General features: G+C 39.7%; 1 protein-coding gene across 1 annotated transcript in view; it reads left to right on the forward strand.

Moving 5' to 3' along the window:
* The first annotated feature begins 3395 nt into the window (after positions 1 to 3395).
* LOC105510423 (chromosome unknown open reading frame, human CXorf23) overlaps positions 3396 to 13746 on the forward strand; it is a 56388-nt gene continuing 46037 nt past the window's right edge. Inside the window, exons 1-3 of the mRNA XM_011940193.1 lie at positions 3396 to 3436; positions 6877 to 7446; positions 7820 to 8482. Coding sequence (XP_011795583.1) covers positions 3396 to 3436; positions 6877 to 7446; positions 7820 to 8482 — 1274 coding nt within the window. The remainder of the gene's footprint in view (positions 3437 to 6876; positions 7447 to 7819; positions 8483 to 13746) is intronic.

A 13746-nucleotide genomic window follows, 5' to 3' on the forward strand; every position in this document is an offset into this window, starting at 1 on the left:
TACACAGCTGATTTTTTTCTTTTGAATTATTTTTTTAAAACAAGTTTAAACTGAAATTACTAGATTAAAGGAAAGGAGGTATGATTAGTTTCATAGTTTCTTACATGTTTCAAGATTACTCTCCATTAGTCATTAGGGAAATGCAAATCAAAACCACAATGAGATACCACTTCATACCCACTAGGATGGCTGTAGTCAAAAATACAGTAAGTGTTGGTGAGGATGTAGAAAAATTAGAACCCTCATACACTGCTGGTGGGAATGTAAAATGGTGCAGCTACTTTGGAAAAGTTTGACAGATCCTCAAAAAGTTAAACATAGAGTTACCAAGTGACCCAGTAATTCCACTGCTAGGTATATACCCAAGGAAATGAAAACATATGTTGACACAATAACTTGTACACAGATGTTCGTAAGAGCATTATTTATAATAGCTGAAAGGTAGAAACAACCCAAATATGCATGGAGAGGTGAATGAATGAACAAAATGTGATGTACCCATACAGTGAAATGTCTATTATTCTACCATAAAAAGGGATGACGTACTGATACATGCTACAACACAGGTGAATCTTGAAAACATGCTAAGTGAAAGAAGCCAGTCACAAAAAAACCGCATACTGTTTGATTCCATTTATATGAAATGTTTCGAATAAGCAGATCCATAGAAACGGGCTAAGCAGGGGAGGGGAGAAGTGGGGAGTCACAGCTAACAGGGTCTCTTTTGGGAGGGTGAAAATGTTCTACAACTAGACAGTGATAATGGTTGTATATCACTGTGAATATACTAAAAAACATTGAATTGTACACTTTAAATGGGTAAACTGTATGGCGTGTGAATTCAACATCAATAAATATGTTTTGTTTTTAAAAATGAAAAAAAGATTATGCTCCAGAAAAATTTTCCTTTCTCATTATCATCAGCAATATTTTTGTTACCCCCCCAAAAAAAGTTACCACCTTTAGGTTTATTATTTTCGTTAAATTTAATAGGTATGAACTGATACCCAGAGTTTATTTAAATTATAAGCTTCCCTATTGAATGTAATCTCTATCAGAGCAGGAAGTTTTGCCTGTTTTTGTTCACTGCTGTAGCCCTAGAACAGTGTCTGGCAAATAATTGGTACACAGCAAAATGTGTTAAATGATTACTTTTTTTTTTTTTTTGAGACAGAGTCTTGCTCTGTTGCCCAGGCTGGAGTGCAGTGGTATGATCTCGGTTCACTGCAAGCACCGCCTCCCGGGTTCACGCCATCCTCGTGCCTCAGCCTCCCGAGTAGCTGGGACTACAGGTGCCCACCACCACACCTGGCTAATTTTTTGTATTTTTAGTAGAGACGGGGTTTCACTGTGTTAGCCAGGGTGGTCTCGATCTCCTGACCTGGTGATCCACCCACATCAGCCTCCCAAAGTGCTGAGATTACAGGTGTGAGCCACCAGGCCAGGCCAAGTGAATACATTTTAGTACTTTTAATTACTAAGTAAACATTTTTTTCCTTTAGTGTTTTAATTTCGTAATACTTTGTGAGTTAATTGTTCTTAGCCTCAAAATCTTTTTAGAAAGAGGCTGTGTATAACTAAATGAATTGAATTGATTGTACTTCCTCTGATGAGTGATCTAGTTCAAGTTCTCTGCCTTTTATGCTTTTACTTTCTTCTGAGATTCAGGATAACAGTAGTTTGCAAACGTTTAAGTATGAGGACCGCGTTTTAAACTGATGTCTACGTAATAATTGTACTTTTTGTATCTGTGGGTGGAAAAACTGCATAGTGACAAGAAGTCTTCATATTTTAGTTTCACCATATTATCTTCAGAAATTTGCAAAATCGAGGTGCCTAATACGTGAGACATATACTTGTTTATTCGGTAGTCTGTGCATGGTAGCTATATGATCATTCATGAGCCCATGGCAGTTGTTTTAGAAGCCACCAGGGGATTGGGACCACTAAGTTAGGAACTACTTAATATTAGTATCAGAACTGAGGAGGACTACTGAGTTATAAATAATAGCTAGTATAGGAGATTATACCTACTTATGTATTTTTAAAAATCAGTTTCTGAAGCTATCAGTTTCTTTTAAAGACTGAAGAATATTTGAAAAACCAAGTTTAGAAGTACCTTTTAATATTTACTTATTTGACATTATTTGTTTTAGCAAAAAACCAGAAGCAAACTAAATGTCTAATAATGTTCAATTACATTTTGGGTATATTTGTCTGGTGGAAAGTTAGGCAGCAGTTGAATATTTGAAATTGTAATTCTGACCGGCTGTGGTAGCTCACGCCTGTAATCCCAGCACTTTGGGAGGCCAAGGTCGGAGGATTGCTTGAGCTCAGGAGATCCAGACCAAGCTGGGCAACATGGCAAAACCCTGTGTCTACCAAAAATACAAAAATTAGCCAGGTGTGGTTGTGCACGCTTGTCGTCCCAGCTACTTGGGAGGTCAAGCATCGCTGGAGCCTGGGAAGTCAAGGCTGCAGTGAACTGTGACTGCACCACTGCACTCTAGCCTGGGTGGAAGAGCAAAACCCTGTCTCAAAAAAAAAAAAAAAAAAATTAAAAAAAGAAATTGTAATTCTTAGAATCCAACAATTTAAAAAGCAGTGTATACCATCATGTATTCCTAAACATTTTAACTGTGATTATATGAAGTGTTTCTGTACATGGTGAAAGACAGGAAAGTAGTAGTGCTTGTATTCAGATAGAGGAATTCTGGGTAATTTTTCCTCTTTTTGGACTACTTATTTAGCAGTTGCTGTGTGCCAGATACCAATAAGCTCTTTTTATGATTTAATTTAGGGGTCATTAAACTACAGTGCATTTGACTTGCCAGGCCTATTTTTGTATGACCCACTTGAGCTAAATAGTTTTTGTACTTTTATTTTTTTAATTAATTTTGACCAATATAGTGCCTTTAACCTAGTATATTTAAAATATTTTAACATGTAGTTAATATTAGAAATATATTAATAAAACATTTTACATTTTTCATATGAACTCTTTGAAATTTGATGTGGATTTTATACTTACGGCACATCTCAATGTTGTCTAGTCACATTTTTACATTTTTAAAGAGTTGCTTTAAAAAAAAGAAGAAACAGATGTGACAGAGACCTTATATGGCTTGCAAAGCCTAAAATAGTTACTATTCGGCACTTTGCAGACAAGGTTTACCGATCCCTGATTTAATTCATTTTATCCTGACAACATTCCAATAAGAAGGGGTGCTATTATTATTTCCATGTTATAGATGAGGAAACTGAGGCACAAAGGGTTTAAGTAAATTGGCAGCATTCGCTGTGTTTTAGATCAAATTGTAGGCTCTTTCTACAAACTTGCTAATCCTGTGTTTCTTTGCAGTGTAAAAAGTGGATAGTGGCTCACGTGTCAAAGGATGGCACGGTCACGATCTAGATCCCCCAGGTGGAAACACAGGTGAGCAGTTCTTAGCAGAGTAAGCTTGGATTTGGGATGTGCTGTGACTTTCAATTTCACCATACTAGTAAACACTTAATAAGCTCATGAGACCTAGTTATTCACAGTAGGTACTTTATCATAGTAGAGGTTGTATTTCTACATTCTAGTAGCTGACAGCTTTGTTTAATCGTAGAAGGTAGCTAGAGTTAATCCATAATGAAAAGCAAAGCAGTGGCCACAGCAGGAGAGAGTGAGAAATATCTTTGAGAGTATTACATTTTTTGAATTAGTGAGTAGTTTAGAATTCCTCAGGATGGATTTCATTTTATTTTTTCATAATTAATATGTTTAAAGACATTTCGAGGTAGAAAATTGGGAGTTTCCTTTTGAGTAGTTTGATTATAGTCCATTTCTCCTCTTTCCAGCTTGGTAGTATCAAAAGTATGTATCATTAGATTGGAGCAATTTAACCAGTCTTTATTGTACACCTGCTACAGGCAGGTTCTTGGTCTACAAAAGCAAATATGCCATCTTCTGTGGCTTCAGCAAGCACGTGGTTGGGCTTTGAGATTGACACCATGGCCAACTATGATACAGTGGGGAAAGTGCTGTGCTACTTATAGGGACAAAGGATTCTGGATTTTCAGGGAGGAAATAATTGTGTTTTTGTGGCGGGAAATGGGGGTACTAAGAAAGTCTTCAAAGAAGAGATGAAAACAATTTTATCTGGGCATTTCAGATGTATAGAACTTCTAAAAGCAGAAAGAGTGAAGAGAAGTATTCTAGTTAAGGGGGAGAGCAGGAGCAAAGGCACCGAGCTGTAAATGTGACTAGTATTTTCTGAGACTTAAAAAGGACCATTATTTCACACAAAAAAGACAGACCAAGATTTTTCATATTATGATAACTTGCCCATTTTGCTTATGCGTTGCTAATCAAGCTTTTGTCAACAGTTTTCATTTTGTAATTCACAGGAGCAACTTGTAATGGCAAGGAATTTGAGAAAGAAAAGGGAATGTAAAGAAGTGAATGATTTTAAAAGGGTATCACAGAGGTCTTTTTGTTTTTTTTTTTTGAGATGGAGTCTCGCTCAGTTGCCCAGGCTGGAGTGCGGTGGTGCGATCTCGGCTCACTGCAAGCTCCGGCTCTGCGGTTCACGCCATTCTCCTGCATCAGCCTCCCGAGTAGCTGGGACTACAGGCACCTGCCACCACACCCAGCTAATTTTTTGTATTTTTAGTAGAGACGGGGTTTCACTGTGTTAGCCAGGATGGTCTTGATCTCCTGTCCTCGTGATCCGCCTGCTTCGGCCTCCCAAAGTGCTAGGATTACAGGCGTGAGCCACTGCTCCTGGCCCACAGAGGTCTTTTCTTGATAAGACAAAAGCCGCTGGTGAGGGGCACAAGAGACCCTGCCAAGCTCAGTGCCTGATTTCCAGGTTCCTTCTCAGGTTTCTTTGTTAAGAACTATAAAGGATCTGATATTTTACCCTACTTGAGAACTAACACATTATTAGCCTGCCACAGGGCACTCTTGGGTCAGACTCAAAGGCCTTTATTACTCAGAGTACAGCAAGCAGCTTGAGCTTCGTGTTCCTGTCATTCCCCTCACCCTCTGGGTCCCATGAGAGCTGGCACTGCAGAGCCACTGACTGGGTGCATGCTGTGAGGCAGCGAGCTTTCCATACAGGCAGTGTGGTTACAGTACCACTGAGGAACATGAGTCCCTTATCAGGGGCTGCAAATAATGGACAGCAAACACATCAACCCTTTTCCCTGAGGGAGACCCTATCTCTATCTTGCAACACTGCCTTAGAACAAAGGCTGTCAGTGCCTCTGCTCAAAAGGCGCTCACAAGGCGTGCAGAACTCAAGAGACTGTGGAGAATTGTCTCCCAACAGACTCCTTGAGTCTTTTTTGTTCCTTTAGGAAAACCAAAAACAATAGCAACTATTCCAGCAACCTTCTTCAGAAGAAAGGGACACTATGCTATAAAACATATAAAATATCATGTCAAACCAATATTGAATGTGAAGTAAGGATTAAAAGTAAGTTATTGGGAATTCCATCCAGACTGGAAGACCTTTGACTCTGGCTGCCATCTTTTCTCCTTGGCTATGAAAGAGATGAAATCTTCCAGGAAGTCCTCAGAGGCTCCAGTTGCTTCCTCCTGTGATGAGGTATAGCCAGCTGGATGGCAGAGTTTCTGCTTCAGCTAAATAACACTTACGGGTATGTCTAGCTTGGTGACTCCAGAGGGCAATATTGCCAAGTTCAGTATATACATGAGGAAGGTAGATCTCCCTCCTTTATTGTAGGGAGGGCACAGACTTATCATCGAAAGGAAAGGGATTCACTCATGGTTGCACCAACTCCATGGCAGCTTCTAAGAGAGAGCCATAACAGAAGCTGCAAGGATCGCTTCCTCATTGATTAGAAGACATTAAACCCTCAGGGAGGAGATGGAGAAATTGGGCAGGTCAGATGGGGGGAAAGGTCCCCAGGTACGAAATGGAACTGTATTGTGTCCCAGATAGTGGCACACCTCTCTTTACGTCTAGGCAACCCAAATTGGTTTCCCTGAATACAGAAGCCTCAATGTTGGCAATGCTGAGGTACGGAGAAGGTAGTTCCAGAAAGGATGTGCTGTCCCTGGAGAGCATTATAGCTACTTTAAAGTATAACTTCACCAAAGTTACAAGCTCTGTTCGAACAGCACATCTTTCTGTCGATATGCAAAGGAACAGATCTGGGAACAAAAAGCAACTTACCTATGTTAGAGGTATTTCTGGAGGAATTAAGCATGAGATTCAAGTCTTAAGAGCCTCTTGTTCCCCCTTCTCCCCCGGTTCAGTACATGTGTTTTGCTCCTTGATACAACCTTAGCAGAGAAAGTAGACAATCAACTGGAGAAACTCTGGGCCTGGCTTGGTTCTGAGTTTGAATTGTAGCATCATTAAATCTTAGACTCTAATTTATTGTCAGAGGTGATGTTCAGTTTGCTGGAGACCCTCCTACACATTGATTTGTGTGAGTCTTGCCTTCCTGCTTGTTTCTTACCTGGCCTTTGAGCAGGATGTAAGCTTTTGCTGACTGGCCCTTTGAAGTCACTGCATCTTCTTTTGCCATTACTTTGCTGTCAGCAGTCTTCTAAAATGGTTCCTGCTGTGTACCTAAGCTGGCCCTCCTCCAATGGGAAAGGTGTGCTCAGCTCATTTGGATAAGCACATGGAATACCTTAGTTCAGATGGAAAGAGTATGCTTGTTGATTGGGCAGTACTATAGTCAGACCCCCAAATGTACAATTTAGAATGCAGATGTAGCAAATTGATGAATTTAGTTTGAGTGGAAGAAGCTGAAGGATCCTAGGAAAAGCAACTGTTTTCGGTAGGTCATATTAAGACACACTTAGTTGATTATCTTTAAATGGATTACACTTTTCTGTGTTTGTTTACATAGGTCTTTATCGCCAGTACCTAGAAATGCTGAACACTACAAGCAAAGACATTCTCACGGGCATTATGGCTGTGAATATAGGAAGGATCCAAAAAGACCCGTCGCTTGGAGAATGGACAGTGAGAAACATGGACAGAGTAAACCAAGGATTCCCTCTCGTGGAAATATATATTACCAGTCTTATGAACGTAGATCACCTTCCCCTAACATAAGAAACTCTTTAGAAAATGTTTATATGTATAAGCCTCACCGAGGATATTCGCCTGGAAGAGGGGACAGTAACAGGAGAGCTCAGTATATGCCCAAATACTCAGAGGGTATACCCTACAAAGAGCATGAGAGGAATTCTTATCCCCAGAAAGTGCAAGGAGGGTATAGTCCTGATGACCACAGAGTTAGAGGAAGTGGAAAAGGAGGGAAACCACCTCAGAGGTCAATAGCAGATTCTTTTAGATTTGAAGGAAAGTGGCATGAAGATGAGTTGAGGCACCAGAGGATACAAGAAGAAAAATACTCCCAGTCAACTAGAAGAGGCTCTGAAGACTTTGAGACAAGGAGCTCGTTTCAGAAGAGGTATAGGAAAACATTAAACCTGGGTAATTTGGTATAACGCCTCAAGTGAAAAGGTCTGTTTACTTTATGGTTGAAGATAATCACCTTGAAAAGCTTTTGTCTAAAAAGACAAAAAGCATTGTAATTTAGTTATGGTGTACTGGTAGTAGTGAAGTATTTCTTTTTAGAGTAAATCATGTTGATGGCTAGAATACTTTTAAAAGATGGTATTTTCCTCTTTAACTGCCTTATGCCTCTAGAATTGGCTTAAGGGATTATAGATTAACTTGCCACTGCATTCTGCATTTAAAGCCATGTTGCCCAACATTCTACACATATAAATTCTCCCTTTCTTCTCTCTATTGCAAGTGTAAACTGCTTTATGTCAACACAGGTATCCTGAGGATCGTGATTTCAGAAAATATGGACACACATCAAAAAGACCTAAAGACGTGGAGAGGTATGAAAGCAGAGAGCCTGCCAGGAATCCAAAGTGGAAGCCCGAGCATTCCCTCCCACCTTACCAAGAGGACACAGACCAGTGGAACCTTGGGCCCCAGACTTATCGACATGCTGAGAGGGAACACCCAGAGACCAGTTCAGCAACCAAAGTATCCTATGACTATCGTCACAAACGTCCTAAGCTCTCGGATGGGGACCAGGACTTTTCTGATGGGAGAACTCAGAAGTACTGTAAGGAAGAAGATAGAAAATACAGTTTTCAAAAAGGCCCTGTAAATAGAGAGTTAGATTGTTTTAATACTGGAAGAGGGAGAGAGACTCAAGATGGACAAGTCAAAGAACCTTTTAAACCGTCTAAGAAAGACAGCATTGCCTGTACTTATCCAAATAAAAATGATGTTGATTTGAGGTCTAGTAATGACAAACGGAAGGAAAAAATAAAGAAAGAAGGGGATTGCAGAAAAGAGAGCAATTCTTCCAGTAACCAACTTGATAAAAGTCAAAAACTTTCTGATGTGAAACCCTCGCCTATCAATCTTAGGAAGAAATCACTTACAGTTAAAGTAGATGTGAAGAAAACAGTAAATACATTCAGGTATTATCTTTGTTTTTTCTTTATGATATTTAATAATGTTTCTACAATCTTTATTTGCAGCTTCCAAAATGGAATTAATAATGTGTGGGAGGGATTGCCAAGAATTTTCCCCAACAAAAGCCCTGTAGTGAGGCTGTTTCCTGTGATTAGTTACATGGGAGCGATTTCGTGTCTCCTTGTTTCCACGTCCTATCTCCAGATGCTTCTTGGATGTGGGGCATTCTGTGGAGTTGTTCCTCTTTACAAATTCACTTGTTTTTATGCTGCCAGGTTTTCCTTATCCAAGGATTAGCTAGGTAGAGTTCAAGAAAACCTAGTCCTTGTTCAGTTTCTCAGAGCCTGTGCTTTCTGTTGCCTGAGATTCAGAGAATTTTTTGAGCTGAAAGGGACCTTAGCAGGACCTAGTTTTATACAGGAGGAAAGCGCGGCCCTGAGAGATGAAGTGACTTATCTAAGTCAGAGTGGCTTGGGCTCAAATCCACATATTCCCTTATGACTCAATGAGGCAGGTGACTTAATGTGGTTTTTGCTGCCATCTCAAAATGACTGGGGCTCAACCAACTAGATTCTCCCAGGTACAGGAAATTACACCATAATCTGAGAAGATGCCTGTTTATAAGACATTTACTTTAGCCCTTAATGATTCTTTAAAAAAATAGACTATTGTTGTTATAGGTTACATTCTCTTAAAGCAGACTCATGTGCTTTGTTCCTCGACAAATATTACTTCCATTTAGTGTATATAATAAGGTACTACAGTTGGCCTAAAACTAAATGGCCAAAACTGTTCATGACCTTAATATGCTACCAGTATGTGAATGAAAAGGGGTGGGCCATGTTGATTTGGTATGTTTATATTCATGCTTGACTCATTTGTATTTGAACCAAAAATGAGAGAAAACAAAATCCAAAGGGTAGAATGGGGAGGTAAACCCACAAGTCCTTTTTTGTAAAACAAAATATTTTTTGTTCCTTTTTCTTTTCTCTCCTTTTCTTTTGAGACAAGGTCTTGCTGTGTTGCCCAGGCTGGAGTGCAGTGGCATGATCACAGCTCACTGTAACCTCAAACTCCTGGGCTCAGATGATCCTCCTGCCTCTCCTGTGTTGGCCTCCTGAGTATCTAGGACTATAGGTGCATGCCACCATGCCCAGCTAATTTTTTTCTTTTTTTGTAGAGACAGAATCTTGCTATGTTGCCCAGGCTGGTCTCAAACTCCTGGCCTCAAACAATCCTCTCACCTCGGCCTCCCAGAGCACTGGCATTACCAGCCTGAGCCACTGTACCTGGCCTTTGTTCCTTTTCTTAAACTTAGACATGGCAACACCCCACTTCATAGTTCTTTTGCATTCATTGCACTTATAGAAAATATTTTTAAATATACGTATGTGCATTTATATATGTGCTCAGAAAGCATTTATAAGTATGATTATATTACAGAAAGTTCAAGAAATAAAGGGGGGGAATCATCCATAATTCTACTACTATACAACAATTTTATTTGCATTTTAATCTAGTTATTTTTCTATGTATATTTATACATGACTGCTGTGGTATCATATTAATAATTTTGTATCTTTTTACATATGTCTTAAATAATTTTGTGCTATTATATCTCCTACTAGTTCTTCATCTTAAAAGCACAAAAGCTTCTGTAAGTACCAAGTTTAAGAATGTTACCTTAAGGGCTGGGCACAGTAGCTCATGCCTGTAATCAGAGCACTTTGGGAAGCTGAGGTCGGAGGGTCGCTTGAGCTCAGGAGTTTGAGGCTGCAGGGAGCTATCATCGTGCCATTGCACCCCAGCCTGGGCAATAGAGTGAGACTCTGTCTCAAAAAAAAAAAAGAAGAAAAAAAGGGAGGGGAGCTTGGATTATTGGATTACATTCTGATGGCTATGAGATATACATATATAACATATAGCATACACACTTTTCTTTCTTTCTTTTTTCTTTTCGAGACAGGGTCATGCTCTGTCACCCAGGCTGGAGTGCAGTGGTGTGATCATGGCTCACTGCAGCTTTGAACTCCTGGGCTCAAGTGATTCTCCTGCATCAGCCTCCTGAGTAGCTGGGACTACAGGCGTGCACCGCCACACCCAGCTAATAAAAAATATTTTGTAGAGATAGAAATCTTGCTATGTTGCCCAGGCTGGTCTCAATCTCATGGCCTCATACAGTCCTCCCTCCTTGGCCTCCCAAAACACTGGGATTACAGGCATGAGCCACCATACCCAGCCTTAAGCTTTTTTTCTATCCAACGTTCTATTTTGGAAATGTTCAAACATACAGAAAAGCTGAAAGAATTCTACTGTATACTCACCACCTAAAGTCTACAATTAACAGTTTATTTTCATAATTACAAATGTGTCTATTCATCTATTGTTCCATCTTATTTTTTGGATATTTTTCAAAGTAAGTTGCAAATGTCAGGACACTCCCATTTAGATACCTTATACATTTTTGTTTACAGTTCTTCTTTTTTCTTTTGAGGTAAAATTATATACAATCAAATGCATAAAAATTTTTAACTTTTTAATAAAAGTAATGATGTGGCCAGGTGCAATGGCTCACACCTGTAATCCCAGCATTTGTGGGAGACTGGGGCAGGCTGATTGCTTGAGCTCAGCAGTTCGAGACCAGCCTAGGCAACATGATGAAACCCCACCTCTACAAAAAAATACAAAAATTAGCTGGGTGTGGTGACATGTGCCTGTAGTCCCAGCTTCTTGGGAGGCTGGGATGGGAGGATTGGCTTGAGTCCAGAAGATCGAGACTGCAGTGAGCCATGTTTGTGCCACTGCACTCCAGCCTGGGTGACAAAGCGAGACCCGTCTCAAAAATTAAAACTAAAAAAATAAAAGTAATGATACCCCCATGTTTAATAATGAAGTGTGTTATAGTGAAAAGAGAATTTAAAAATTGTAACACTTCTAAAGAATGCTAGAAATACCAGTTTTGAAGAGTTTTATTTTGATAGACCTCATTAGAGATACTGAACAGTTAATTTTATAATTTGATATGAGAAATGGAAGCTTGATCTTTATCATGTGTCACAAAAATGAGCTTAAAATGGAGGCTGCTGCATCTTTTATTTTGAATTTATAAACTATGATTTTGTGAAATCTTATAATCTGTCACTGGGGTCTGGCAGCATACCAGGGCCATTTGAATACCTGCCCAGGGCCTGCAGGATGGCTTGTGTAATAACCTCCACTGCAAATCCTCTCTGTTCAAAGACCTGAAAAATAAATAGCTGAGCAAATATATGCATCTTTTCAGTATGATAAAGCGTCATAGTCAACAAAATCTTTATTTCCTGGTGAATGGGTTATGGATGAATTTTGTGGTTTGGATTTAATTGTATGTGGACTGATCCATAAGACAAAGATAATGCTCTCAGTAGAATTATGTTTTCATCTATTAATATAAATTAGATTTTTCTTTTCTAGAAAAGAGTAAAATAATCATAGAGTGCAGAGAGAACTTTATTTATTGGTTAACATCTAGAGAGTTTATCTGCTTTTTTTTGGAAATGCTAAAATGGTTAATTTTGTGCACTTGTTTACTTAGCTTTGGTTGAGAATTGATGTTTGTTATTCCAATTATCAGCGTGGTTGAAAACAAAAGGTTATCACTCTGTGAGTTTTTTAGATTCTAGTTTGTATCTAGAACAGCAGTAGATAAACACTTGCTTGAATGTTCACCGCATAGTTAATACTTCTGTTAAGAAAGACTGTATTCTAATTATCCACTCTGTCAGAAACTTCATTATCAGAAATTACATCTGAGTCATAATTATATGTTTCAGAATGTAAGTTAGGGAATCACAGTATGAAAATTTCTACTAAGGTTGTTACATATGCAAAACATTAACTGTTGTATATATGCATCTGAAAGTTTTGGGGCAGACAAATGCAGGTGTTAGTTTAATGTTGGGCTGAGTGGGTGAGGGATTGACCCTTGGCTAGGCCAGGAAGGAAGAGGAGGAGGGAGAGGGAGGAGGGAGGAGGTGGTACTAATATCTGGAGCAGAATAAGCTGCTGCTGATGGATCAGAGGCTTCTTTGATCTCCTGGGAAGCTGATACGAGACACCTGGGACATGGGGAAGGTTGTCCATCAGCATTCATGGCTATCAGAGTTGATGGTGGACTAAGTACATTGGCCACATTTGCTTCTAATCCTTTATTTCCCACTGACGAGACACAGAGCCTCTCTACCCCTATCAGCTCTTTTCCCACTTTGAAAGGGGATGAGGTGGGTGATGGGCCCCAGAGGACATTGGAACCCTGACACTCTGAGGAAACGGGTGTCATGCAGGCAGGGAACAATGTGAAAAGCCATAACTGAGATTGAAGGAAGGGAACCTAGTCACTTAAGTTCACCTATGATGGACACTGTTCCGCTGGAGGCAAAATAAGCTGCAGGTGGGAATATTTTTTATACCCAGACCTGCCACCTTGCTGTTATGTAGCATAAAAAACTAAAGTTCTCCCCTACTTTAATTTCTCATGTGCATTTTAAAATCAAAAATTAATTGAGAGAAGGTTCCCTTTCGTTCCTATTTTTGACCCTAGCTTCTCTTGGTGTCTCTTAGGAGGCCTTGTATAGGGATTCTGTTGGCAGTTAGAGTGCATAGGTTTTTGTCTTCCTGTGGACCACTGATCAGCTTTGTGACATTGGGCAGGTCACTTGGCTATAACCTTTTGGGCCCAAATTAGCCTACAGTTCCTCCTGGCTCTATGAGTCTGCTTGGATTGGCCATGTGTTGGTGACCATTGAAGCTGAGTTGACAGACACATGGAGGATCATCATGTTCATCTCTGAACTTTATATTTGAGATTTTATATTAAAAATATTAAATTTAAATTGGTCTAAGTTAAGCAAAAAATAAAAATAAAAAAAGACAAGAAAGTTAGAAAAACAAAATTAAATTGGCCTCGGTTAAAATGTTGAAGTCTGGCTGGGCATGGTGGCCCATGCGTGTAATCCCAGCACTTTGGGAGGCCGAGGCAGGCAGATCCCTTGAGCTCAGGAGTTTGAGACTAGCCTGGGCAACATAGTAAAACTCCATCTCTACAAAAAATACAAAAATTAGCCAGGTGTAGTGGTGCACACTTATAGTCCCAACTAATCAGGAGGCCAAAGTGCGAGGTTGGCTTGAGGAGACAGAGGTTGCAGTGAGCCGAGATTGTGCCACTGTCCTCCAGCCTGGGTGACAGAGCCAGACCCTGTCTCAAAATAAAAATAAAATGTTGAAGTCCTCT

Source organism: Colobus angolensis, unplaced genomic scaffold, assembly GCF_000951035.1.
Source record: "Colobus angolensis palliatus isolate OR3802 unplaced genomic scaffold, Cang.pa_1.0 Scaffold188, whole genome shotgun sequence".
Taxonomy (NCBI): Eukaryota; Metazoa; Chordata; class Mammalia; order Primates; family Cercopithecidae; genus Colobus; species Colobus angolensis.